The 24,461-nt window shown below is 41.1% G+C and overlaps 5 protein-coding genes and 1 non-coding gene across 11 annotated transcripts; 3 read left to right on the top strand and 3 right to left on the bottom strand.

Annotated features, from left to right (window-relative positions):
* Positions 1–199: 199 nt before the first annotated feature.
* Positions 200–273, top strand: trnai-aau (transfer RNA isoleucine (anticodon AAU)). Its single transcript has one exon. It is a non-coding gene; the product is annotated as a tRNA-Ile (tRNA).
* Positions 274–679: 406 nt separating this feature from the next.
* On the bottom strand, positions 680–3,486 carry aptx (aprataxin). 4 transcript variants are annotated; one of them, XM_028408139.1, is made up of 7 exons: positions 2,664–2,900; positions 2,402–2,448; positions 1,956–2,225; positions 1,766–1,825; positions 1,460–1,686; positions 1,192–1,295; positions 936–1,090 (listed from the first exon to the last, which is right to left on the bottom strand). In XM_028408139.1, the coding sequence occupies exons 1-7, from the start codon at positions 2,791–2,793 to the stop codon at positions 936–938; spliced, it is 993 nt and encodes a 330-aa protein (XP_028263940.1). In that variant the 5' UTR covers positions 2,794–2,900. The 4 variants fall into 4 exon arrangements, with proteins under 4 accessions (XP_028263932.1, XP_028263956.1, XP_028263949.1 ...); XM_028408131.1 differs by lacking the exon at positions 2,402–2,448 and having other exon boundaries at positions 680–1,090; positions 1,956–2,108; positions 2,664–3,481; XM_028408155.1 differs by lacking the exon at positions 1,956–2,225 and having other exon boundaries at positions 680–1,090; positions 2,664–2,904.
* dnaja1 (DnaJ heat shock protein family (Hsp40) member A1) lies at positions 2,890–7,405 on the top strand. Its single transcript, XM_028408118.1, has 9 exons — positions 2,890–3,007; positions 3,694–3,830; positions 3,906–4,098; positions 4,336–4,440; positions 4,557–4,784; positions 4,878–4,992; positions 5,194–5,309; positions 5,619–5,719; positions 5,805–7,405. Exons 2-9 carry the CDS (start codon positions 3,699–3,701, stop codon positions 6,036–6,038), a joined length of 1,224 nt encoding a protein of 407 aa, XP_028263919.1. The 5' UTR covers positions 2,890–3,007; positions 3,694–3,698; the 3' UTR covers positions 6,039–7,405.
* Positions 7,406–9,855: 2,450 nt separating this feature from the next.
* On the bottom strand, positions 9,856–15,808 carry LOC114437242 (WD40 repeat-containing protein SMU1-like). Its single transcript, XM_028407817.1, has 12 exons — positions 15,616–15,808; positions 14,488–14,698; positions 14,257–14,409; positions 14,063–14,179; positions 13,371–13,493; positions 12,877–12,996; positions 12,657–12,773; positions 12,448–12,575; positions 10,781–10,907; positions 10,524–10,685; positions 10,199–10,351; positions 9,856–9,994 (listed from the first exon to the last, which is right to left on the bottom strand). The coding sequence occupies exons 1-12, from the start codon at positions 15,639–15,641 to the stop codon at positions 9,896–9,898; spliced, it is 1,536 nt and encodes a 511-aa protein (XP_028263618.1). The 5' UTR covers positions 15,642–15,808; the 3' UTR covers positions 9,856–9,895.
* A 1,424-nt stretch (positions 15,809–17,232) lies between these two features.
* Positions 17,233–18,985, top strand: LOC114441427 (perilipin-2-like). 3 transcript variants are annotated; one of them, XM_028414364.1, is made up of 6 exons: positions 17,233–17,356; positions 17,521–17,728; positions 17,817–17,899; positions 17,991–18,237; positions 18,322–18,458; positions 18,564–18,985. In XM_028414364.1, the coding sequence occupies exons 1-6, from the start codon at positions 17,336–17,338 to the stop codon at positions 18,894–18,896; spliced, it is 1,029 nt and encodes a 342-aa protein (XP_028270165.1). In that variant the 5' UTR covers positions 17,233–17,335; the 3' UTR covers positions 18,897–18,985. The 3 variants fall into 3 exon arrangements, with proteins under 3 accessions (XP_028270165.1, XP_028270156.1, XP_028270175.1); XM_028414355.1 differs by having other exon boundaries at positions 18,322–18,465; positions 18,541–18,985; XM_028414374.1 differs by having other exon boundaries at positions 18,322–18,465; positions 18,564–18,851.
* An 803-nt stretch (positions 18,986–19,788) lies between these two features.
* Positions 19,789–23,451, bottom strand: rps6 (ribosomal protein S6). The gene is made up of 6 exons (XM_028414433.1): positions 23,374–23,451; positions 22,612–22,743; positions 22,080–22,290; positions 21,173–21,319; positions 20,241–20,398; positions 19,789–19,919 (listed from the first exon to the last, which is right to left on the bottom strand). The coding sequence occupies exons 1-6, from the start codon at positions 23,377–23,379 to the stop codon at positions 19,824–19,826; spliced, it is 750 nt and encodes a 249-aa protein (XP_028270234.1). The 5' UTR covers positions 23,380–23,451; the 3' UTR covers positions 19,789–19,823.
* Between the last annotated feature and the right edge of the window lie 1,010 nt (positions 23,452–24,461).

Here is a 24,461-nt window from a genome sequence, read left to right as displayed (position 1 = left end):
TTGTAATACATTTTCAATAAAACACTGGCTTCTTCGCTACATAGTAAATTGTTGTAGTTTTGAATTAGTTGCATGTTTTCCTTTTTCCTATTGATTAACAAACTTTTATGTGACTTTAAATAATCACATAAACGTCGCAGAAACTGGTAATCATGGTGGGCTGATACTGATCATGCCTACGTCTACCATGACCTTCTATGGCCGGTTAGCTCAGTTGGTTAGAGCGTGGTGCTAATAACGCCAAGGTCGCGGGTTCGATCCCCGTACGGGCCATTGGTTATTTTTTCTTTTACTTTTGTCTAGTTTGTTAACAAATATTACCTTGACAAGGCTATAACCGCTACGTGAAAGCCACGGAATTAACAGTTGTTCCACTTTCTATATTAGACATGAGCACTAGATGGCGACAAAGGTTTACTATGTTTCAGATGCCCTCATTTAAACAGAAAGTCATTGTTGTATGATAACAAATATTATTGTGCAATTAAGTAAAACAGTGTCTATTTTATAATTAATTTTCCTCTGACAGAACTTCCTCAAAAAACAAGTTTCTAGCTTTGCAGTATTTAATGCAGCACATGTTACAGTTTCCTTCTTTCTTCAGAAAATCTGAACCCATCAAAAATAGAATGTATGTAGGTGTTTGAATTATGTTTAAATGAAACAAAAACAGAAATGATTTCATTTGTAGAAAACACTTTATGCAACATATTTAAACTATGTTTGAAATTTTAAATGCAACAACTGAAATTGCAGAATGTGTCTGTCATCTTTCCAAAAAAACAAAACCGTGGACAAAAGCTGTAGTGCATTGTGTTATGGTAACATAATTCAAACACTTTGCACTTTAAAAAACTACAAAGTATAATTAACAGGAAATGAATCCTACACAGAACTTCCCAAAAATCTAGAACATCAGATCAGATCAGGTAAAGTTATCTGGAAAAGTGAGACTTCAGGTGTTCCTTTAGAGCCGGTATGGTAGGAAGCTCTCTGTGACAAACGTGGCAGCAGAGAGGTAGTTTCAATAACTCACTGGCACCTTCTTTTACAGTAACTTTTCCATCCGTTTCAAGCATTTGAATGACATCTGTAAGAAGGAAAATACAGTGTGTATTGTGTGCTTTGAAGAAAGGGGTGACTAATATTTAAAAAAATTTAAAAATTAAAGTAGAATAAACTTGCTCTCACCATGTGACTCCATGAAATAGTTGGTTGTAAATGAGTTCCAGTGCTTTTTGTTCTTTAAACAAGGAGAGTCAAAGTCTTGGCTTATAACATGGAGGTGAACATGACTGTAATAAAGAGCAGCTTGAATTAGACCAGAGCTTCTTTGAACCTAATGTAGTAATGATTTTAAGGCAAGAATCAAGTCAGTTAAACCAGATTTGATCAAAGGAAAAACAACATTGGCATGGTCTTTCACTGTAGCAGCACTGTACAGAGAGTTATTACTTACCTCATACTTGGGATGGCATGGTAGCCCGTGCGGAAGCGCAGTGAGGTAGAATCTGGACACTGCTCGACCATTTGATCAGCAACTTGTTGCATGTGTTTCAACAAGTCGCAGTGCTCCGCACGCAAAGCTTTCAGGCTGGTGATCGACTGCCATGGGAGGACTAGCCAGTGGTGGCGAGCTTTGGGGTATTTATCTTTGATCACAACAACTTTGTCGTCTTTGTATACCTGAAAAAAAATGAAATGACACATTTTAAGTATAGCTATTTGTTAGTATGGCATCGATCTTTATTCATGCATCATCTACCTGCATCTTGGGGTCTTGCATTGATGTCTTCAAGCCTTGGCTCCAATGTCCAGCAGTATTCTACAAGAGATTTAAAGAAACATCATTCTTCTGTTTAATCTTAACTTAGACAATCTACACAAGAGGGGGAGAAACATGGAAAGAGTAAAAACATGTTTTTAATACATAAACATCAGCTTCTTTGTCTTACACTACTTTTCGTGGTTTCTTCTGACACAGAGACTTTTTCTGTCTGCTTGGCCATTTTCATACTCTGAGCCTCACTCTCATTCTTGCAGTCCACTGACGCCACCGCTCGTGGTCTTTTAATACCGCTCTGGCTGCCGGTGAGATCCTCTTTGAACTGTACAGTGTATGGGTAAAGCTGATTGACAATGTAAAGGTGCTGCCCAGGCTTCATTTTGACCTCATTGCCTTTGCCCACCACCACAGAATCTACAGACGAGGGGTTTAGGCCCAGCTTTCAGATAAAGATAGAAGATGGGAGGGAGCATTAGTAATACACAGAGGGAGACTTTGAGCTGTCATCAATATCATCACAGCAGTATGAGTATTTTACAGAACCAGAACCAACATGGTTCCAAACTGCATGCATATTCAGAATTTTAGTATGGATATATTTTGTCTATGTCTTACCTGTTTAACTTTAACATAGCCTTTGTTGCATTCTGCTTTCAGTTCAACTGGATGGGATGGAATGATATTTAGACAGGTGAAAGTTTTTAATAGCAACGGAGAACGTTTGGAACAATAAATCTCTTAAACATTCTGGACAGTTTCGAAATGAAAATCTGTTTCAAGCGTATATTTTTGCATTTCAATATATTGTATTTTAGATAACATTTATTCATCATAGGTTTACACTGTTCTGAGCTAATGTAGCTGAAATGTTTGTTACCTTGCTGCCGTGAGCATTTCTTGTCTTTAATGGTCGTTTCTGGGCCTCGACCCAAGACAACTGTCTGTAAGTGAGGTAGCTGGATTGGTTTATGATTATCCTCCTCGCTAATAAGCCAGCAAATCGGCATTTTATCATCCTAAGGAGCTTTTCTTTCAGAGGCACTTGCAGTTCACGCTTGTTTTGGCGAGTGGACTCGTCGCAGCGAAATGACGTCACTCTGTGCGACGTGGTGTATTCCGCCAGGCAGTAGGTACTAGGCAGAGACGGGGTTGGAAGGTTCTGGAAGAGGCGCTCTGAGCGACGCTTAATGCTAAACGTCAACTGAACTGTCTTCATATAAGGTTAGGAAAAAGTAATTATAATGTAATTGTCTATACTCGTGCCATGTCTGAATTTTTGGCTTAATGCTGCTTAAACAACCTAGATAGCATGTTAGCCTTGACCTGGCTACGTATCTAAAATAGCTACGTAGGGCCTGGGCAGCCCTAGAATGTGCCCCTCATGTACTAAACATACAGCGTGACAAAGCTAACACAGACATCGGATTATCCACAAGTTAGCGGGAGATCCCTAAAATGTCATTAACATGTTGTTTTAAACACCATTTTCTGAACATCATTTAAGACACGTTAAATATTTAAACATGTAAACATGAGCAAAACATGATTGAAAGCAGATTTTTTTTACCTGAAATATTCATCCCCTAAACTCACCAGAAATCTGATGTATGAACAGAACAATTACAATGAAAGATCAGAACAAAACAGCTCTACAGGTAGCACTTATGTGCAGTGTTGTGTTTTGGTTTTAGTTCCCCATCACTGCCTGTGCAGGATGAATAGTGGCGGTGTCGGTTTCATTTTCAACAAATAAGCCTCAGGTAGCTAAACCGTGCAATGATACTCTGTTGTTATTTTTTTACTAAATAACTCTTCTTTCTCTTGTGTATGATGTTTCCACAGAAATCCACTGTGGTTCTGAATATTTGCATTTCAGTTATATTTCTTTGTTGTCTTATCTCTCACAGGCAAAATGGTTAAGGAAACAGGCTTTTATGACACATTGGGTGTGAAACCTAATGCAACACTCGATGAACTGAAAAAGGCCTATCGCAAACTTGCTTTGAAATACCACCCTGACAAAAATCCCACAGAAGGAGAGAAGGTAAATATCTTTTTATTACTCATGAACTTCTGTTATAGAAATGTCATTTGACTTGTTTTTTTTTTTCTTATTAAGTTCAAGCAGATCTCACAAGCTTATGAGGTGTTGTCAGATGCTCAGAAAAGAGAGATATATGATCGTGGAGGGGAAAAGGCTTTAAAGGAAGGAGGCACTTCGGGTGGCAGCGGTGGTGGGGGTTTCGCATCACCCATGGATATCTTTGACTTGTTTTTTGGTGGAGGTAGTCGGATGCACAGAGAGCGAAAAGGTATGCTGAAGTTAGGAAAACAACAGTAGGGGGACATTTGACTTCCTTTACAGTCCCACATCACCAAACAGTTGATATTAGGTAGCACTGGTGGCTATTGCAATGTTGTAGAAGGTGTGTCAGTGACTTCAAAAAATTATGGCATTGTGCCCCCAATATAATTTTGTCTTATTATAAGCAGAAAACCCATTGAGATCTGTGGTATGTTTGACAATCTAATGCTGTGTTCCAATGCAGGGAAGAATATCGTTCATCAAATCACAGTCACACTGGAAGATCTTTACAATGGAGCAACAAGAAAACTTGCTATTCAGAAGAATGTCATTTGTGAGAGATGTGAAGGTATGGTAAATTTCCTCTAAGGAAGCCAAGATAGAGTTTATTGTCTACCTTAGTATAAAAGTCAAATCCAGCAGTTTTTTCCATCTACAGAGCTGACTGGTTGGTTTATATTGCAGGTCGTGGTAGTCGTAAAGGAGCTGCACAAATGTGCATGTCATGCCACGGCACAGGAATGCAGGTACGTGTGCACCAGTTGCTACCAGGTATGGTTCAGCAGGTGTCCACAGTCTGTCACAGCTGCCAAGGTAAAGGGCAGAGAATCAACCACAAAGACCGCTGCAAAGCATGTACAGGCCGGAAGATCCTGCGACAAAAGAAGATCTTGGAGGTCCACATTGACAAAGGTGAGAGAAAAGCCAGAGCTAATTTAAATCCATGTGTGAGATCAAAAAAAGGAAGCATAATGCATTAATTACCTGGTGATGTTTTTGCCACAGGAATGAGAGACGGGCAGAAGATTGTTTTTCATGGAGAGGGAGACCAAGAACCGGGACTTGAACCAGGGGATATCATAACTGTCCTGGACCTGCAACAACACCCTCGCTTCACCAGGTAATGAACTGCATGTTATCAAAGGTCTCTCTGTCACTGAGGTCATCTGTGCTGGCAGATGTTTGACCAAAGTAGAGTCAGCAGTCTACTACTTGTCTTCTACCATGTCTACACCTACAAGCCGCAATCTTGGTCTTTTTACACACCCTGTTCACCTTGTAAGATTGGCTGAGTTTTTGTTCGCTTCATACGTCTCACCAGGAAAGGAGAGGACCTGGTCATGTCTATGGAGCTGCAGCTGGTCGAGGCTTTGTGTGGATTCAAGAAGCCTGTTCAGACACTGGACAACAGAACTCTCCTCGTCACATCATATCCAGGTGAATCCAATCATTGAGTGCAGAGCTGCCGATTAAATTACTGTAATTGTATTATCACTGTCAAGTTGATAATGTGATCTACTTGTCTTACACCTGTGCATTAAGGAGCTATATTTTGTGGAAGGGGCTGTGGTGTGAAAACTGATATGAAACCGTGTGTCTTCATTTATGGTGTGTGGCTTGTGTATTATATAGAATGAAGGACAAAATAATGTAAACGAACATTTTACTCCAAGCTTCTTTACATTCTTCAGGCGTTAGCATCTTATGATTATTTAATGTTTGTTTTATTTATTTTCTAAATCTCAGGGGAACTGATAAAGCCTGGAGACACCAAGTGTGTCTTAAATGAAGGGATGCCGATGTATCGTAGGCCGTTTGAGAAGGGGCGTCTGATCATTCACTTTTCAGTAAGAAGTTCTTCAGTCTTTATTTTTTAACATCCATTTGCTACTCATCAATAATGAAATAATCACTTGCGGCCGTTTCCATTAGGTGGTGTTCCCACAAGCCGATTTCCTCCCTAAGAACAAGCTGAAGGAGCTGGAAAGCTATTTCCCTGAAAAGAAAGATGCAGAGCAGCCTGAGAGCATGGACGATGACCTCTACATCTACGCCGACCTCGAGGACTGTGACTACGAGAACAGACACAGACACAGACATCAGTACTACTACATGGATGAAGACGACTACGCCAGCACCGGCGGTGTTCAGTGCCAGACGTCTTAAAGTAAAGCTCATTCCACAAAGCCAAATCCTCATGTCTAATGCAAAGCACCTTTTTGAAATTTTGTGCACTTTTTATTTAGTATTCTTAAAAAATCATTAAGTCTCTTTAGTTTTAAAGCTGATTAATAACACTGTCTCTTCCTGATTTAAAATGTTTTGGATAGAGTAGTGTTTGTTACAGTTCCAGAACTTGAACTTGGATCCAGCTAAATGGGATTCTGTGTCATCTCTGTGACCTTATTTTAACCCCCCCTTTACACTGTGATTAAAAACAGCCTAGTGAACCTGCTTTTTATGCAGTTACACTAAATTGCTGCCAATTGTTTTATAGTGTTACTTAAACAGTAGTTTCTTGACGACTTGTCCAGTCAGTCATATGTAGGGACCCAACAATGTGCAGTAAAACTCGAGTTAAATAACGTTTATGCTGTTTTACCCTGTTTAAGGGCTATTTTTTAGATTATATAAACAACCGTGAAGACGTGACAGGAAAATATAAGTGATTCAGGCAGGGTCAAGCCACTAATTTGTAGATATTGTAGATGTACCAATTAATATGTAAGTTAATATTTTCCACTTCTTCTGAGCTGCATGTCAGATGTATCGATGTTAGGTGGGTGTGGGCCTGTGTGTAGTCACTGTATGTCATTTTGAAAAGATTAACAAATACTCAACAAGCCCCCCCCCCCCCCCAATGCCTTGATGGCGCATGTTTTCCCTCTTATTCCAATGATGTTTTTTTTTTGTTATTACTGCTGAATTCTCTTTGGATACATACACCGCAGTTAAATCACATTATGTTGCAAAAAGCCATTAAAAAGACCCCACAAAGTGCCAAGTCGCACAAGTTGTGGAAACAAGTTTATTACGACTAAAGTTTCAAATTGTTAAAAGGCTGAATGTTGTTCTCAGTTTTAAAGTCAAGGTTGAAATCTACAGTTTAAATGACAAATCAAAGCAGAAAGTTAAACTAGTTGAGCTCGTGCTGTTTTTACAGTCTTGTAGTCTCACATCTACGGTAAATGCCAAAATGGGCCATGGGAGGTTATGGAAGGACTTGACACCGGCAAGCCTGATACCTCATTTAAGTATCTGCCTGTTTAAAAGCCTTATCATACCTTAACTTGAAGTTACCTGATAATGCAGTTTTGTGTTGTGCATTTCATTTTTGCCTTGAATATTGTAACTCGTTCAGATTATGCTGACAGTCGTTGAAAGCAGATGCAAATTTATGAGTCTCATTTAACACAATATTTTGGCTCCTAAGTGTTGCCAAGGATTTAATTTAACTTAATACCTTTTAGGACCAAGGATACTTGTTTGTGTTTATGTTTTCTAATTAAAAGTCTGTTGAGAGTCTTTCTAAATTGTTGTTCTTCTACCATTTCTTCCTAATAGCAGCAGAACAGCTTTCCTTTAACTGATCTAAATGTTTTTATTATGATAAAATCACCACTACAGTGCAAATCAAAACTGAAGTCGAACAAATGAAAAATTTTGCTGCACTTGTCAGTAAATGAAGGTCATAAAGATATATATATATATATATATATAAACATATAGATTACAGCTCAGCATTTCACACTGTCATTCCAAGCACACTGGCTGAAAAGCTCTTTACCCTTGGACTGACATCCCCCCTCTGCCGTTGGGTCCAGGACTTCCTCACAGACAGACCCCAAACAGTCAGAGTTGGTGCCAGGACATAAGCCACAAAGACTGTAAGGCCCAAAGGCTGCGTGCTCAGTCCACTGCTGTACACCCTCTTCACCTACGACTGCGTCCCCTCCCAGAGTAACATGTCCATCATCAAGTTTGCTGATGACACAACTGTCTTCAGGCTGATCACTGGAGGAGATGAGGCAGCCTACAGGCAATAGGTGGCTCAGCTGGTGTCCTGGTGCCAGGAAAATAATCTCTCCTTAACAGCTGAGAGGACTAAGGAGATGATTATTGACCCAAGGAAGAGGAGAGACCAGCATGCAAGGGGTGAAAACCTTCAAACTCCTTGGCACCCGCATCAGTGAGGATCTCACCTGGGTTCACACACTGGCAGATCATCAAGAAGGCTCAACAGAGACTCTTCTTTCTCAGGAAGCTGAGGCAATTTCTACAGATGCACAGTGGAGAGCATCCCATACCACACTCCATCACAGTCTGGTATGGGAACTGCACCGTTCAGGACAGAAAGGCTCTCCAGCGTGTCATTAAAATGGCACAATTCATCTGTGGAGCAGCTTTCCCACCTCTACAGGACATCTACATTGCCCAGATAACAAAGAGGGCCCACAATATCATCAAAGACCGCACTCACCCACAGCACACACTGTTCACACTCCTGCCGTCAGGCAGATGCTTCAGGAGTGTAAAAAGCAAGAACAACCAGACTAAAAAACAGTTTCTATCCACAGGCCATCAGGCTGCTGAACCACTGACTGAACATTTATCATGTAACATCATTGCCACAATGCAAAAATTGCACATATTTGTTTTTGCATGTACAATCTGTAAACATATTTACACACTCTAAATGTCCTACCTCTGACAATAATGCATAAACAATGCACCTTAAACACTTTTAACACTTTACCCTCTGTACGTAGAACTGCACATTTTGCTTATTTTATTTGTATTATTGCTTATTCTTATGCCTAAAATAAGTCTACCGTCTTTTATCTTAGTTTAGTTGTGTACAAAGTCATGTGAAGGGAACTCGCAAAGTAAGAATTTCATTGCTCAGTAACCTCTGCTGTGCATTTGACAATAAACTTCTTGAATCTTGAATCTAGTCACTTTCACAACTGATCATTGTCATATAATGGAACACATGACACCAGAGAAGAAAAGGGTGATTAAAAAGTACACAAACTGAATTCTGTTATGATTTGTTTTTACATTTTATTGACAATATTTTTGTCATGTGGCGGTGTTATACTAAAAAATAGAGAGTCTGCAGTCACAGATGGAAGCTGGTAGAGGCAGTTATTTCTTGCAGGCATATATGTAACTACCAGAAAACACCAATGACGACAATAATGACCGCACATTACACACATTATAAACACAGACAATACAGAATGTGTCACTGGAGCTGCACGGAGGTTTATCATGCATATTTAATAACGATGTACTAAAATTATTGCAGAGCCACATTTAGACTGTGTACTGAGGTAGCATGCAGGAAACACAGAAAAAAAAATATTACATCTGAATTGTAATCATTGAATCAAACTTACAAAAGCATTTAATATAAACAGAGCTGACTCATAATTCATATACCTGATATTGTTTGTTTATGCCCAAACAAAAGGCAGTATGTGTGAATAATATGTTTTTTTTCCACAACAGTTCACCATCATGCATTTTCATGTCTAATATGGAGCAGAAGAGATGAAAATGGGGATTTAAACTGCACTGGTGAAGCTGGATCCATGAAGAAGAGGGTGGAAAATAGGGAGGACCAAGACGGCGCTGCAGGGGTTAATAAAGCACATACTGAATTCATTTGAAGATAATTTATAAACAACTGACAAAATATCTTTATTAAAAAATTGATTGTTTCAGAAATCGGTGTAAATAAGAAGAAGAAAAGATAAAGAAAAAGGCGTGGAAAGGAATTAGGAAACCGATCTTTTCATTGATATGTCAATATTCCCACTTATCTTGTAATCCACTGTCAAATCCCTAAAGCCACTTATGGAGTTATCACCTTAATAGATTGTTCATTCTGTTGGATTATAATCTCAACCAGTGAACTAGAATTAAAAGTGTTATTGCACAATTAAAACATAATTGAATGAATTGTTACAACCATGTGAACGCCTGTCAGGGTCCTCCACATTACGATGCAGCTGACATTACGGTTTCCATAGCCTCAGCAAGCCGTCCTCGCTGTACGTGGCAATCAGGTTCTCATGTGGGTGGTGAGCGATGCCAATTACGTCTTTCTCGTGAACCTGTGGGTGCAGAAGGAAGAACACAGATCACCACACACACTCTGCTACCCGTCACCCTCCCTGCAGGCCTGCTAGTGACACAGTCGCATCGGAATAACTAGAGTTAAAAAAGCACTGGCACCTCAGCTTTTTTTTTTAATAAGCTGGCCAACTGCCTCCTCACACACAGTTTGGTAGTGGGTGAATATTAGCAGCAGAGCTTACACTCAGCGTTTTCTCCAGCCTTCCTGTCATATAGTTGAAGCAGTACAGCACGAAGTCCGCTCCCACACAGTAGATCCACTCCCCGCGGGGTGACAGGGTGGAACACACAAAGTCTACTCCGTCCTTTCTATCGGAGCTGAAGGTCTTCACAGTCTGAGGAGGAGACAGTGAGCTTCTGTACATTAATGAGCACTAATGTAACATGGCTGTGAAATAATTAGTCAAACAATGCATACATAACATTTCATGAGACAATTTATAAGATTGTAACTTTAACGCAAAAATGACTCCTTTTACAATGACGACATAAACATCTGTTTCTCACCTGGCCGTGCATGTTCATGATGACCACTGTTCTGGAATGGTTACAAACCACGAAGTGCTCGGGATTTTGCGGGAGAGGAATCACATTGTTGACGGGGACATCCATTGTCCTCGACAGAGATTTGAATGTGTGGATGCAGTTGCAGGATTTTGTATTCCAAATCTAAGATAAACAACAACAATCAACCATCAGTCCAAATGTTTTTTTAACCCTAACACCACCAGTGCACCTGAATTAGTGTATAATGGAGATTGTACCTTCACAGTGCCATCTGACGAGGCGCTGATGATGTGATATCCATCTTGAGTGAAAGAGGCATCATTTACATATGATGAATGGCCACTTAACTCCTTAAGTGTCTTGCCTGACCTCAGTTCATGGATTCTGAAAATGACATGTTAAGTCAAACATAAACAGCAGTGCTGACTCATTTTTAACACGGCTTGAAAAGGATCCTTCATGAGAGCAGACAGAAACGTGCTGCTGAGCTGCTGATGTGTTATTTTTAGCCGCTGCTGGGAGTGACTGGCTGCAGATTAGCTAAACCATGACAAAACGCCTAATGCTCACTGATTCACTCCGTCTCACCGAGGAGGATTTTTTTTTTTGTAAACAATTCTCCCTCTGCAGACACACGTTGCAGCTTTGTGCTGGAGCACATGGTTTCTCAGCTACACCCACTCAGCACATGTGCTTCCAACACAGCAGAGACACTCAGCCCACCCCCCAGGATTCAGAAATAACATTTAACTCAGCTATGGTGGGGATTCAGCGTGCGTGTGTGTGTGCACATAGAGAAAGAGAGAGAGAGAGAGGAAGAGAAGGACATCCTTGAACTTGAACACACTGCATATTTACAGTGAGGTGTGATGGGTGAGCAACATGTGATAACACATTTCCACAATAAATTCAGAAAGTGTTAAATAATTAAGATTGCACCCACTAAAATATTTTGTGTATGTGTGTGTTTTGTTCATTTGCACTTATACAAATTTTTGGAAATTGAAAAATAACATGAAAAACATCAAATAATGTTCAGAAAATAAACTTAAGTTAAACAAAAGAAGAAGAACTGGACAAGCATTCAACGGCAGTATTGCATGTTGCAATATTATTACATTCCTGAATATCTCAAACTGCTGGCTGAGCACTGTATGCAAAATATTCCCTATAAAATTAAGAATAACCAGCATGAATTAATTCCTTCACACCTGTCAGATTCCAACCAAAGTGCGTCCTGACAACTGGATTGCCAATATAACAATAAAAGGTTTGAATAAGGCTTTAAAAACATGAATCTGTTTTACTTGTGTTTTTGTTGCCGACTTGTTTTATTCTCCAACATTTTTGTTAATCCACTGTGGGATGTAAAAAGAACACGCCGCCTTCCTTCAGCCGAACTGACGCCCATGTGTGCGCGCTCTAAACTTTTGTGAATCATATCTAAGGTCAGTCAGATCTCTGGATTTCCTCCCACAGCATAGACACAGAAAAAACAACAACACAGCTCCCATCAAGTTAGTTACATCTACAAACCACAGATTTTTTAATACCTTTTTTGTTTTAAAAATTAATTATAAATAAAAATTATTATAATTATTATAATTATAAAATTACATTTGTCTATTTTTGTCTGTACTGTAACCATGAGAGGCTCCACATAAAATGTACAGGGGCCTTTAAGGTTAGAGACTGTGGGCCCCCCCCCCCTCAGATGAGGCTTGAAAAGATGTGACCCCTCGCCAACCTAGCTAAGCTTACTTCCCATAAACACGCCATATTTAAATCTCTAAATCTAGAAGAGTACAAAAACATCTGTTTTTAACCAAATTGCTCACATGTATGATATTCTACATGTTCTCTGCATACCTAGTATTTGTGTTAGCACTAACAACCACACTCCTGCACATCATAGAAATCCCACCTGATGGTCTGGTCAAAGGAGGCACTGAGGATCTGGTTGCTGTCCTTGGTGAAGCTCAGACAGGTCACACCTTTGCTGTGGGCATGCTCGAACCTGCGCAGACACAGGCCGCTTTGGATCTTCCAAACCTTTGTGCATTTTTGGGAGGAGACGTTTCAGATAAATATGTGCTTGTTGGTTGTTAATGAAATAAAATCAAGTGATTGAACCTTTATTTTGCCATTCTGAGCTCCAGTTGCGAGTAGATCTGTGTCCTGACTGAAGCACAGACACAGCACAGCATCATCCATCATCATGAAGCTGTCTTGGGCTTGATACTTTAAATCCTAATTCAATTATACAAACATACAGTCAAAAAATACTTATTTTCTGCCAATAAATGTAAACAAAATACAAAATACACACACACTACAACAGCTACAACTTTACCTTACTAATATTTCCAGTGGTGAAGTTCCAGACCTCGATAAACCCATCAACAGAACCGGTGATTAAATACTTTCCATCAGGTGAGAAACGGGCACATTCCACATGTGACCGTCGTCCAAACTGCAGATACAAAAATCGCACACAATTACTAACACAATGATCTTCATGATGCGATTTGCTGGCTGTCACGCAGAAACAAGATGCGAATTAATATCTGGCGACCTCGGGGAGACATAAAAATTCTCCAGCTGGTCTGACCGTTCTCACTGTATCACCTTGGGCTGAAGAAAGCAAGCATGAGCAAATCAGGCAGCTCCATCTGGGATGGAAGTGATAAGAGCACAGCCAGAGACTAGAAGAAGTGCCTTCAGGTGAATAAAGCAATTAGAGCTGGTGTGTGTGTGTCTATGTGTGTGTGTGTGATGACAACGGAAAGACAACTCATGAACAAAACATACTTATATGAGAGTATAGCACTGTATAACAATGTGTACCTTGATGTGGCGGTAGAGTTGAGTTGGATATGTTTCTTTCTCCACATGCCGCTCCTTGTTGCCAGGAACTTCGATGGTCATGTCAGGGGAGAGATGACCTGGATACTGCTGAATTCTCATCGACTGAATGGGGGGGGGGGGGGGGGGGGGACAAACGATTAGATCATTCTGGTTTAAAAACAAAAGGCAACTTGTAAAATATTACAGATGTTGAATACAATGTGCAGAGGTTCTATTACTTACATAATAATTGAAACATATTTTATTCATATTTAAGGGAAATACACAAACTTATAATAATAAAGTGAAGGTTTGGGGTTACTTTTGTCATTTTTATTACAACAATGAAAAATACCAGCAGTTATAAAAGCTGTAAAGCAAATCCCACTTAAACTAGATTTGTATTCTTCCTCTATTCTATTTGTTGCAACATTAAAATTAATGATTAATAGTGCAGCACTTAAAGTTTAAAAAGTGATTCATTTTCATTAGTTTAACATACTCAGCTGCTCAGGGCGGTGTAGGCATGATTGATTGTGTCTCAAAATTGATCATTGTTGTATTTTGTTTCAGTTCAATGAACTCTAAAAAAAGAGAGGAGGATGGATGGATAGTGAACTGAGGCATACTGTTTGGTATCTTTCTAGATAATTGGAGGGAGTGCTGAGAAGATTATCGATCCGCATACTCACGCCGACTTGTTCCAGGAGGCCAATGAGGCGAGAAGGAGGCACCACACTGACCTCCCTCATGAGAGCCTCAGCTATGGCTCTGCGCCGCTTCTCCTTGCTGCTGCCCTTCGGGTACGCCTGTGATGAAAAAGAAAGGACGTCATCTTTTTCAAAAAGCACACTGATGAAGTTTATTGAATATTTTGCGTCTTTACCTCACGAGGGTCAAAGTAGGAGCACGACAGCAGGTTCTCCAGGTGCATGTACCTGTCTGGCTGGGTCTGCTTCAGCATGATCATTGGGTCAGTTTGTCTGAGGAGAGAGCGAGCTGCACCCACCTCTCTCATTTCAATCAGCTCCATCACAACCTGTTGAAGAAATCAGTGCTGATCAGAGGCTGGTGAGGTTTCCAAAAAAAAAAAGCAGCTGAATAACAAAAAACTCACCTGCTCATAAAGGTCTATAAGGGTGTTGTCGGGCAGCTTGAGTGACTCGATGGCCATCAGGACAGAGTCCCAGTGGCCTCTATTTATGTCTGCAATAAAGCTGTCAAGGCTTTCCACTGTGTTGAGTGAGACGGTGGTTTCTTCCTGTAAGGTGGTCAGCGTTCGGTAGAGGTTGTTCTCCTTGAGGTACTGCATTATCAGGCGGATCACGCTACAGAGACCAGGACTTACGGTTAACCACAAAGTGTTCAAGAACACACAAACACTGGCTTGTTTTCAGATGTGGACGCAAACTGCTTGACACAAAATGAACAGATGGGACAGATCCCAGATAAAATTCGACAAAGCCTTTTCTCCTGCAGACATATTTTTTTTGTATCCAGCCCCTCTGCTGTCTGTCACCATTCTGCAGGAGATTTGTTTTTTTTTTTGATTTGTTGTCTGCAGTTTGATGGTTTTCCCCATGCACTGGTGCAGGGACATGTGTCAGCAGCACCTGCTGATTAGAATAACATCATCCACTTATGATCTGGAAGCCTATCTGCTCTAAATGTACTCACATCTAACCTCCCACTGTAAAAAAAATTCCACCAGGTGATGCTGTATATTTTGGCAGTAAGACAAACAGCTAACCAATAATAAAAAAACACAACCCACATCCCTGTCAGGGGGTGGGGAGCCTATGAGATCAACAGGCACATGTGGATGACTGCAACAACCCGGACCCTCCTCTCCCTCTGGATACATCTGGGAGAACATCAGACTAAACGCCTCACTGTAATCATTTAGGCAGACTCACGTGCAAAACTGTCCATTGACACGCCATGCTGGCCAAAATAAAAAGCGTATTAATAATGCAAGATAACTGAGTAGATAAGAGGTGCCACAAAAAAACACACATGCGTGTCAAAAGACTGTTAATGACGCTTAATTGTATCCTTAATTTCTGTAAATTAAACAGATTTATGATGCAAACAATGCAGCAACCTCCTAACCTTCTGCGTAATGCATCCACACACTGACATGTTCGTTTTATTTTGTCACATTATTGTTCTGCTTTCATCAGCAAAGTATCAATAAAAACTTGTCATTTACGCACAAACAAGTAGAATCAGAGCGCGCACTTACTCAGAGGGCTCCATCTCCACAGCCATGCTGATGTTGCCTCCTGCTGTTGCCGCACCGGACTGACGGTGTGACGGCTCGGTGCTCGCTAGAGCCACGTGAAAACCGTATGCTGAGGACCACCCACTACACGTGCTTCTCTTGTGCCTCGCATTTTTTTTAAACCGAGCAACAGTCCCAAACCCTGTGACTGCCGCTGCCACACAGAGTCTTTGAGCTACACCTCCTTCTTGACGCAAGCAGATGTATCGAAGAAAGACGTTTCTGAGCACGTTGTGTGCAGGAGACGCTGCTGCGTCATGTTATCAACCACAACAGCAGCATCAGCACCACGCGCAGAACCGTGGCTCAGAGCCTCGTGCTCCCCTTCAGGACCCATTGTTCCGGAGCCAAAACACATCTTAATCGTCCTCTAAAGGAAAAACACCTCTGTGCGCATCGACATGCAGACAGATGCTGGGTGCGTCTGAGCATCTTTACATTCAGCATATTACAACCCACACATGGTGATTAATCAGCCTTTCTTTAATTACACACTGCAGGTTTAATCCGGGTTATGACTGTTAATCACCAACGATGTACAAGCATGACGTACACTAATCTGCAATATTATAATATTACTATTATGCGTCAGAGCATCAGAGATCGTGTCCACGTCACTGATGAACAGCTGAAATTGATTCACAATCAGTGTTGCTTCCGGACTGGACAGGCTGATTTTCACAGTTACATTGTGTTGTTTAGGTGTTCCCTTTATTTTTTATTTATTTTAGTTTATTTTTTTGAGCAGTGTGGTTTCCTGGTTCAGATGTCCTCGATGTCATCATCACCACATAAACAAACTGGCTGTAATTTTGTAATGTCCTTTAATTAAACATTATAGGCTAATACATAGCAGCAGAAGTAGCCTTTATTAAGATGATATTTATACAGGAGTTGGCCTTGCACATAGGTTTATGGGACACAGTTTACACAGCTACCTTCATTTGGGAACAAACTACATGGGGCAAAATACAGGTGTAAGGGCACCCATCTGCACCACCCTCCTATTTTAGAGCACTGCAAATCAAAACTGCATTACAATCAGCCTGTGATTCAAGGCACCCATGAAGCCACCCCACAGGGTCCTAGTTCTCCAAACTGCCAGTCTCCCACCCCTTTCACTCGCTCACTGCTACTTAAAAATAATTTATACAAAGATGAATAAATGCATAATGTTAAAATTACTTAACTCTTCCGGGGTTTCAAGACCCTGGGTCTGAACTTTAGCTCTAGTCTGGCCTGGTCCAAACGTCAAGCACACAGTGCCCCTGTCTGGACCAGCGCTGTGAGGTGTCTCCACAGACAACAGGAGGGCCTCCATTAGCCAGAGAGTGGACACAGCATGCCTAATCACCCCACTATCACGACCTTAGCCCTGCCTGACACAGGAACATCTCCCTACTGAACATCCCCCTAAACAGCATGCACATGGCACCCACCACCCCATCACTCCTCTGCTTTGGTCTCACCTTAGCTCAGCTGGCCGGTGATATCGCGAGATTTGGAGGACGCAGCTTCTGCGGCAGAGCAGGTGCGCGCTAATTGATGGCTCGCGCAGGCTATTTGAAGAGAGGATTTTATGATTCGTCGTTTCGCATGATTGAGCTCTTCATTTACTCGTGCAAAGTTAATGTTTATCCGCTAAGTTGTCTTTCTGTTTTTAAAGTTTAGGCTGTGAAACATGCCAATGAACAACAACCAGGTGAGTCGCTCCAATCAAGGACAATTAGCCCCTTTAGCTTTAACTTTTCACCTGTAACGCTCGTTAGACTAATTTTGCGTGCCGATATTGTTCTAGTTGTCAAAACGTGCCTTTAAACTTCTTTTTGCGGACTGTTTATGTTGTGTTTTTTGTTTTGTTTTTAGCTGAAAGTGCAGAGTGCAGCGTCCAGGTTGACCAAGCTGCCTGCGGTTCGTTCAGCTTGTAGCAAATTGTCGTTGTTGTACAAGAACACGAAGAACAGCCACCCGAGCGTTCAGTTTGTGTGTGGCGTGCTGGAGAGCGGTGTGACGACTTTGGGCACTGCAGCCTTTAGTAGAGTTTCGCCTGTCATTGATAAACTGGAACCGCAGAGTGAGTACAGCCTATGACCATTAACTTTAACCTTATGTTGCGGCATCAAAACAAAATCAATTTTTGCCATTTTTGTATTTTTCCATAGTGTCCATTGCAAATGATTTTGCATGCAAAAGTCTTGACTGGTTGGAAAATTCATTGCCTGTGCTTCAGTCGCCCACAGACATGGTAACATGCCCTTTACATCCTAATATGCATCGTTCTGTTTAAAGGCAATAATAATAATAATAATGATGTCTCTGGTTTTGTCTTCATCTAGATCGTCGCCACTGCCAGGAACAAAGTGCATGAGATCCAGGGCGTGGTGAGCATTGCAGCCACTGGCACTGTGGAGCGTGTACAGCACACTGTCACATGGGTGATGAGCAGGCTGTATGTTCATGATGCAGCTAACCTGTTGGTCATGGAGAGAGCCCTCAGTGTAGTTACTAAAAGGTTGGATGCTGCCCTAAGCTTCTCAGAGGCTCTGGTGGACCAAGTGCTTCCACCCACTGATGAAGATAAAGGTGTGTAGTGTGTGGGGTGGGGTTCTGATGTAAACGTGCTCTAATTCACATTCAATACAGTTGCCTTTGATGCCTCCCCATCAGGAGGAGGAGCTCACCTGGTGGAGGGTTTTGAGGATGCCTGCATCACAAAACGTTACTCTGCTCGACTGGTGTCACTGACTCTTAAACTGTGCAAGAGGACGCATCTCGTAGTCGGAACCAAGATTCAGTCTGTACAGGTGTGCTGTGAGTACATTTCAGTGTTTGTTGTGTCACAAACTGCATGTGAACAATGAACATGTGACCATATACCCACTGCAGCTCTTGCATCCTTTACTCAACAGGTGATGGGGAGTTTTTCTCAGTCCACATCTCTGGTTCACGACCTTCAGACCAGCTGTCTGACCCTGGCCTGGAGAATCCATGGGTTGCCTCAATTCTTGCACAATCAGGCTGCAGCTGCACTTTTCTTTGTCACCCAGATGTACCACGTGTGTAGCCCACCATCCCAACAGGTGCCAAATAATCAAGTCAGAAGTCAAGTTTGCGCTATCGAGTCCTCCTCGCCTCAAATGAATGTGGTGCCGGCAACCCCAGCCTGTCGAACAAGGAGGTCTCGGAGGATATCTGCATTTGAAAATAACGGGTGTAATGTGACAGGGTGTATGCCTCGCTGATGTTTGATTATGTGGTTGTATCCCCCAGTATGCCATCTCGGATGTAAATGGATAACTGGCCTAAAATAAAGTCTGAGCATTCAATAAAATTTGACTTTTCTTGTACATCAAGTCAGGCTGCTGCTCGCCAATCCTCAAACACACAAAGCCAGCAGCTACATAGTTCTGATGTAATTGAATGGGGAAACTTCATTGAACTGGCAATAGCAAGCTTCAAGAAATTTGTCAAATTCACAGCACTTTACAGTTACACTGAGCATGAAATTCTTACTTTGCGAGTTCCCTTCATATGACTTTATACAACTAAGAAATCAGTACTCATTTTAGGCATAAGAATAAATACAAATAAGCAAAATGTGCAGTTCTATGTACAGAGAGTAAAGTGTTATCAGTGTTTAAGGTGCATTGTTTATGCATCATTGTCAGAGGTAGGACATTCAGAGTTTGTAAATATGTTTACAGATTGTACGTGCAAAAACAAATATGTGCAATTTTGCGTTGTTGCAATGATGCTACATGATAAATGTTCAGTCAGTGGCTCAGCAGCCTGATGGCCTGCGGATACAACCTGTTTTTTAGTCTGGTTGTTCTTGCTTTTTACACTCCTGAAGTGTCTGCCTGACAGCAGGAGTGTGAACAGTGTTGCTGTGGGCGAGTGCGGCCTTTGATAATGTTGTGGGCCGTCTTTGTGACACGGGCATTGTAGATGTCCTGTAGAGGTGGGAAGGCTGCTCCACAGACCAAACATTTGAGGTTAAAGTTGACCAAATTAAAACTTCAGCTGCCTCTAAACCACAAAAGTAAAATCCAGAAATGTTTCTAAGCATTGAAACATGTAAATGCAAAGTCCTGAATACAGGCCACTAAACAATAAAGACAATCGCAAAAGCAGTTTTCAGCAAAACATTAGTTTATTTGAATGATTTTTCACTTTTGGCTGGACTCTGACTTGGATGTGGATGCCCTCAGGGAAGAAAGGCGGCGCCTCTTGGCAATCTGTTCCTGGCGCTTCTCCTTGGCCTCCTGTTAGCAAAAACAAATGTGTGAATCAAAAAGCTCCAACTTCACCTGGTGTATCCTGATGACAGCGTGGTCCTGCACTTCATATTAGTTGAAATGAAATGTAAATATGCCATACAAGCATCTCAAATCAAAGTCAAGGAGGGTTATTTTTACCTAAGGATGGTTTTTCAACTTTCTTTCACACTGACATTTAAATCATTTGTTGAAACACTATGCTTAGCATTCTTTTCCATTGCAAAATCAAGTAGTGACATCCCATTTAAAAGATTAGATTTTTTTTTTCCAAGTGGTTGTGCATTATTAGTTTAAAAGAGCACATACCTTCATTCTCTTAGCCAGCAGCTTAGCATACTCAGAGGCCTCCTCCTTATTCTTCTGGGTGCGGTGTCTCTTGAGGGCAATGCGGCGACGCTTGTGCTGCAGCACACGGGGTGTCACCAGTCTCTGGATCTTGGGAGCCTTAGTTCTGGGCTTCTTGCCTATCAAAGTGGAGAAAGGCATATAATATGATCACTGATGGTGCAGGTAATGTGTGGTAAAGGATTCTACAAATCAATATGCCAATTTGTTTAATAATGACCAGCTGCTGCTAAAAAAAAAAGCATGACTATTTTTAATGTTTTAGTGGCCAGCTTTTCTCCAAGAAATCTTGACCTACAGCACTATGAAGATCAACTTGCATATGCCCATACACACTTCAGGTATTATTTAAGTTAGGTATTTATGAAAAAATGAGATTTTCTAAAACACTAAAAAAAATCCATGGCAGGGTTGTATTGCTTAATATTTGTACACAACACTTCTGACAAAACACTGCAGAGAATATATTTGGTAACCATCACAAAAACACATACAAACTCTAGCAGCTTTCTGTTTATGGTAACTTAATCTTATAGACTTTTGTAGTTTGATAAAAACAGACTACAAAATAAATGATTTCTAAGTTATTGTAGGCTGAACTAAGAGTATAAAAACCTAGAATTATTTTGAAAGCAGCAAAGCATTCGCCCCCCCCCCCTCAAACAACATAGTCTGTCAGATTTTAAAATAAAGGCAGCTGGACTCATGGCACCAATTTCTGAAGCAGTTTAGTCACTCACATTTGGCTTGGAGTCAAACATTTTCAAGTTCTATGAGAACTCTTGTATGCAAGAATGGACATTAGCAACACAAAAAACATCCATTAGTAATTCTAAATCCTACAACAACTGCCCAGATACAAAGTGAGAGCAAGAAAATGGATGAAGTCTTACCTTCTTTAGTCAGGGGTCTCCTCACCACATACTGCCTAACATCATCCTCCTTAGACAAGTTGAAGAGTTTGCGGATCTTGCTGGCCCTCTTGGGACCAAGACGGCGAGGGACAGTGGTGTCGGTCAGCCCGGGAATGTCCTTCTCACCTGAGTGAGACCACACGAGAAAATGAATCAATAAAGCCGATTAAAGCAAAGACCCAGCAACAATCCTTACAGCATAAGGATGTTAGTGTGCAGTGTGTGTGTTTCTTTCAGTTCTGTACAATTGTTTTAATTGTCAACAGTATGCTTCAACAAGACACTAATGTCACAGAAAAAAGGTAACTACCAACAAAATCCTGTCATCTGTGTAAGGCGTTAGTCCAAATGTAGCACTTTCCACAAGGGGGGATTTGCAGACAGTATTTAGGTTTTAAGAGCTCTTGCCTTTTCACAAACAGCTCGTTTTTTTTTTTACACAAACCAACCCAGTAAGCAGCTTGAAAAGCTGGGATAGAGTTGGCCACATTTCTAGTTAAAATCACACACTTTGCCTGATGATAGTTTAGCAATCTGTGTTTGCGCAGTCACAATTCTGCTGCTATAGGGAAGAAATCTGACATTAAAAACACATTTATACATGGAACATTTTCACTGGCCAGGTTAAACAACTTCAATTCAAAAATCATCTTATTTGTACACACAGCCAATGGGAGAGCAATGCAGTTCAACCATCCACTGTCACTAGGTCTGGTCGCATCTGGTAAGCAGCTCTACAGTTACTTTGGCAACACGCTGTCCCCCCTTAATGACTACTGATTAGTCAGAAAGGGTCTACTGGTGTGCCATACACAAAATGCACAGGTCCACAGCCACCATAAAAAAAATCTCTCCGTCTACAACAGCATCAAGTTGAACACATTACCTTTCTTGACGATGACCAAGTTGAGAACGCTGAGGTTGGCATCAACGATGCAGCCACGGACAGACTTGCGTTTGCGCTCACCAGTCCTGCGGGGACGGTAGCAGGAGTGACCCTTGCTGAGGAGCAGGCGCACACGGCCGTGGGTCAGCACACCCTGCTTCATGGGGAAGCCCTGCTTGTCGTTGCCTCCGCTGATGCGCACCACATAACCCTAGACAAGTAGAAAGTTCATGACTCACATACATTTGCTGTGGCTTTTATCTACTAGTGCCCACATTTTCTCTCAGATAGACAGCTCTGTCTTTTCAACAAGGTAGCTGTAAAGAAGTGAGAGAGCGATTGCTGTTGCAATCAGCCATAGTCAACCAGGCTGGTTGCATCTGGTAAGCTGCTCCACTGTTCCTGTGGCAACACGCTGTCCCCCCTTAAAGACTACTGATTAGTCAGAAAGGGTCTACTGGTGTGCCTGCAAAACGTCAAACTAAAGCTCATACCATACTCCTTTACACTTAGAAAAAGACACAGTGCTTACCTTCCACTCATCTCCCAGAGAGTCAGCAGCCACCTCAGTGGCCATACGCTTCTCGTAGAAAATACGCAGCTTACGCTCATCATCAACTTCAATCAGTTTCTGGCAGCCAGTAGCGGGAAATGCGATGTTTAGCTGCAAATATAGAAATTAAAAACGTTGCTTAATATACCTGGTGTAGATACTCAAACACTCAAGCAGGTGCATGTTCGTATGCACTATGAGCCGTTTGTGGCATAATGTACGTTTCTAGTAAACATGGGTTGTACCGGGACTCAGTATAAAGGCCAAACAACATTCCTTAATCATAGAAAATGTTATGGATACCCGTCGGTTTATGTGGACTGAGAACGTTTTTGTACGACGGCTAAGCGGCCTGTTAGCTTTTTTGCCGGCTCGCCATTGAGTACTTAGTATTATTAGCTATGATGATGCTAACAAAATGAATCCCCATAACGTGACTAATTTTATAATACAGCCTTGCTACCGTAGCAGGAGACGTTGGAAAACATTTTAACTGTAATAAAGTGAGGCCTGAACTCGTTGCACATTTCTCTCAGAGAGCGGCCATGTTTCTCCTGCTAACTTTCCGACAGGCTGTCAGCTAGCTCTCATCATAATCAAAGCTCATCCTCAGCGGCAGAACCACCATCTCCATATTAAACTGAACCGTTACGGAGTTCTAAACCACGGCTTTAATAATACTGGACTATTTCAGTAAAAACAGCTCTAAACATAAAAATATACTTTAAAGAACCATCGTACCTTCATTTTGCCAAACCGACCCTGCGACGGTCCGCCACGGAAAAGAGACCGGATATCCGCCTCATGGTCTCACATAAGCCTCAAATGCTATCGCGATGACTGACGCTGTAAATTTATTTAAATATGTAGTTACATTAAACACACTTGGAAATAGAAATGAACAATAGTATATCTATAAATACATTATATTAAATAAACTTCATGACGTTAAATTCATAAAACACGATAAGGCGATTACTCACACAGCGCATGCGTGAGAGGGTGCCACCGTGCCACAGAGGGTGCCAGAGAGTAACCTGCTCTGCATGAGAAATATTACAATTCTCATAATCCTATCACTTTAAAATGATTAGAAACGTAATTAGCTACAGTAAAAAGTTATTTAGCAGTTCACTGATGCAATATTATTTTATTGCATACAACCATAAAACAACAGCATTTGCTATTCAGCAAATGACTAAAATCAGTAGATTAAGTAATGATTTTAATGTTCTATATTACTGCTGTTATGGAAGTTTCTCTAATTTGATGTATGAATATTGAGACGAATAAAGACTGTAGTCTTTTTAATATTTATTTTCCTGTGCAAGAGGGAGATCAGTCAGGAATACAAAGTGATATACTAAGAGAACTGCATCACATTACACTGTTGCTGAGCAGATTGGTCTTCAGGTTGGGTCGAATGGGGTTACACAGATAAGTTCAGTGCATCAGGTGCAAAACTTCTTCTGTAACAAGCTACATTCTAACAATCAGCTCTCTTATCTCTTATAGCGTCCTTGAAGACAGGTGCTGAGTGAAATTCACACACACAGTGGAAGAATACAAAGTGGGCAATATTTACCATCACATTGCTTCTGTGATATGAAATAAGCTGTAGCTGTAGTGTGCTTAGAAGCAGGGTTGAATTCACTGTTTCCCTTTCATTGTTCTCTGCAGGCTTCATGAAAGAACTGCACTATCTTCAGTGTTAGTGATTTGTTGTGTGCACAGTAATTTATAACTAATCACTTCTAAGATTTGTACTTGTTAAACAAACTAAATTTACCATTCTATTCTATGTCAATAAAAGTAGACTAGATAAATAT

This window comes from Parambassis ranga, chromosome 1, assembly GCF_900634625.1.
Source record: "Parambassis ranga chromosome 1, fParRan2.1, whole genome shotgun sequence".
NCBI classification, from domain to species: domain Eukaryota; kingdom Metazoa; phylum Chordata; class Actinopteri; family Ambassidae; genus Parambassis; species Parambassis ranga.
The sequence above is the reverse complement of the archived record's forward strand: the minus strand, read 5'-3'. Positions and strand labels throughout refer to the sequence as shown.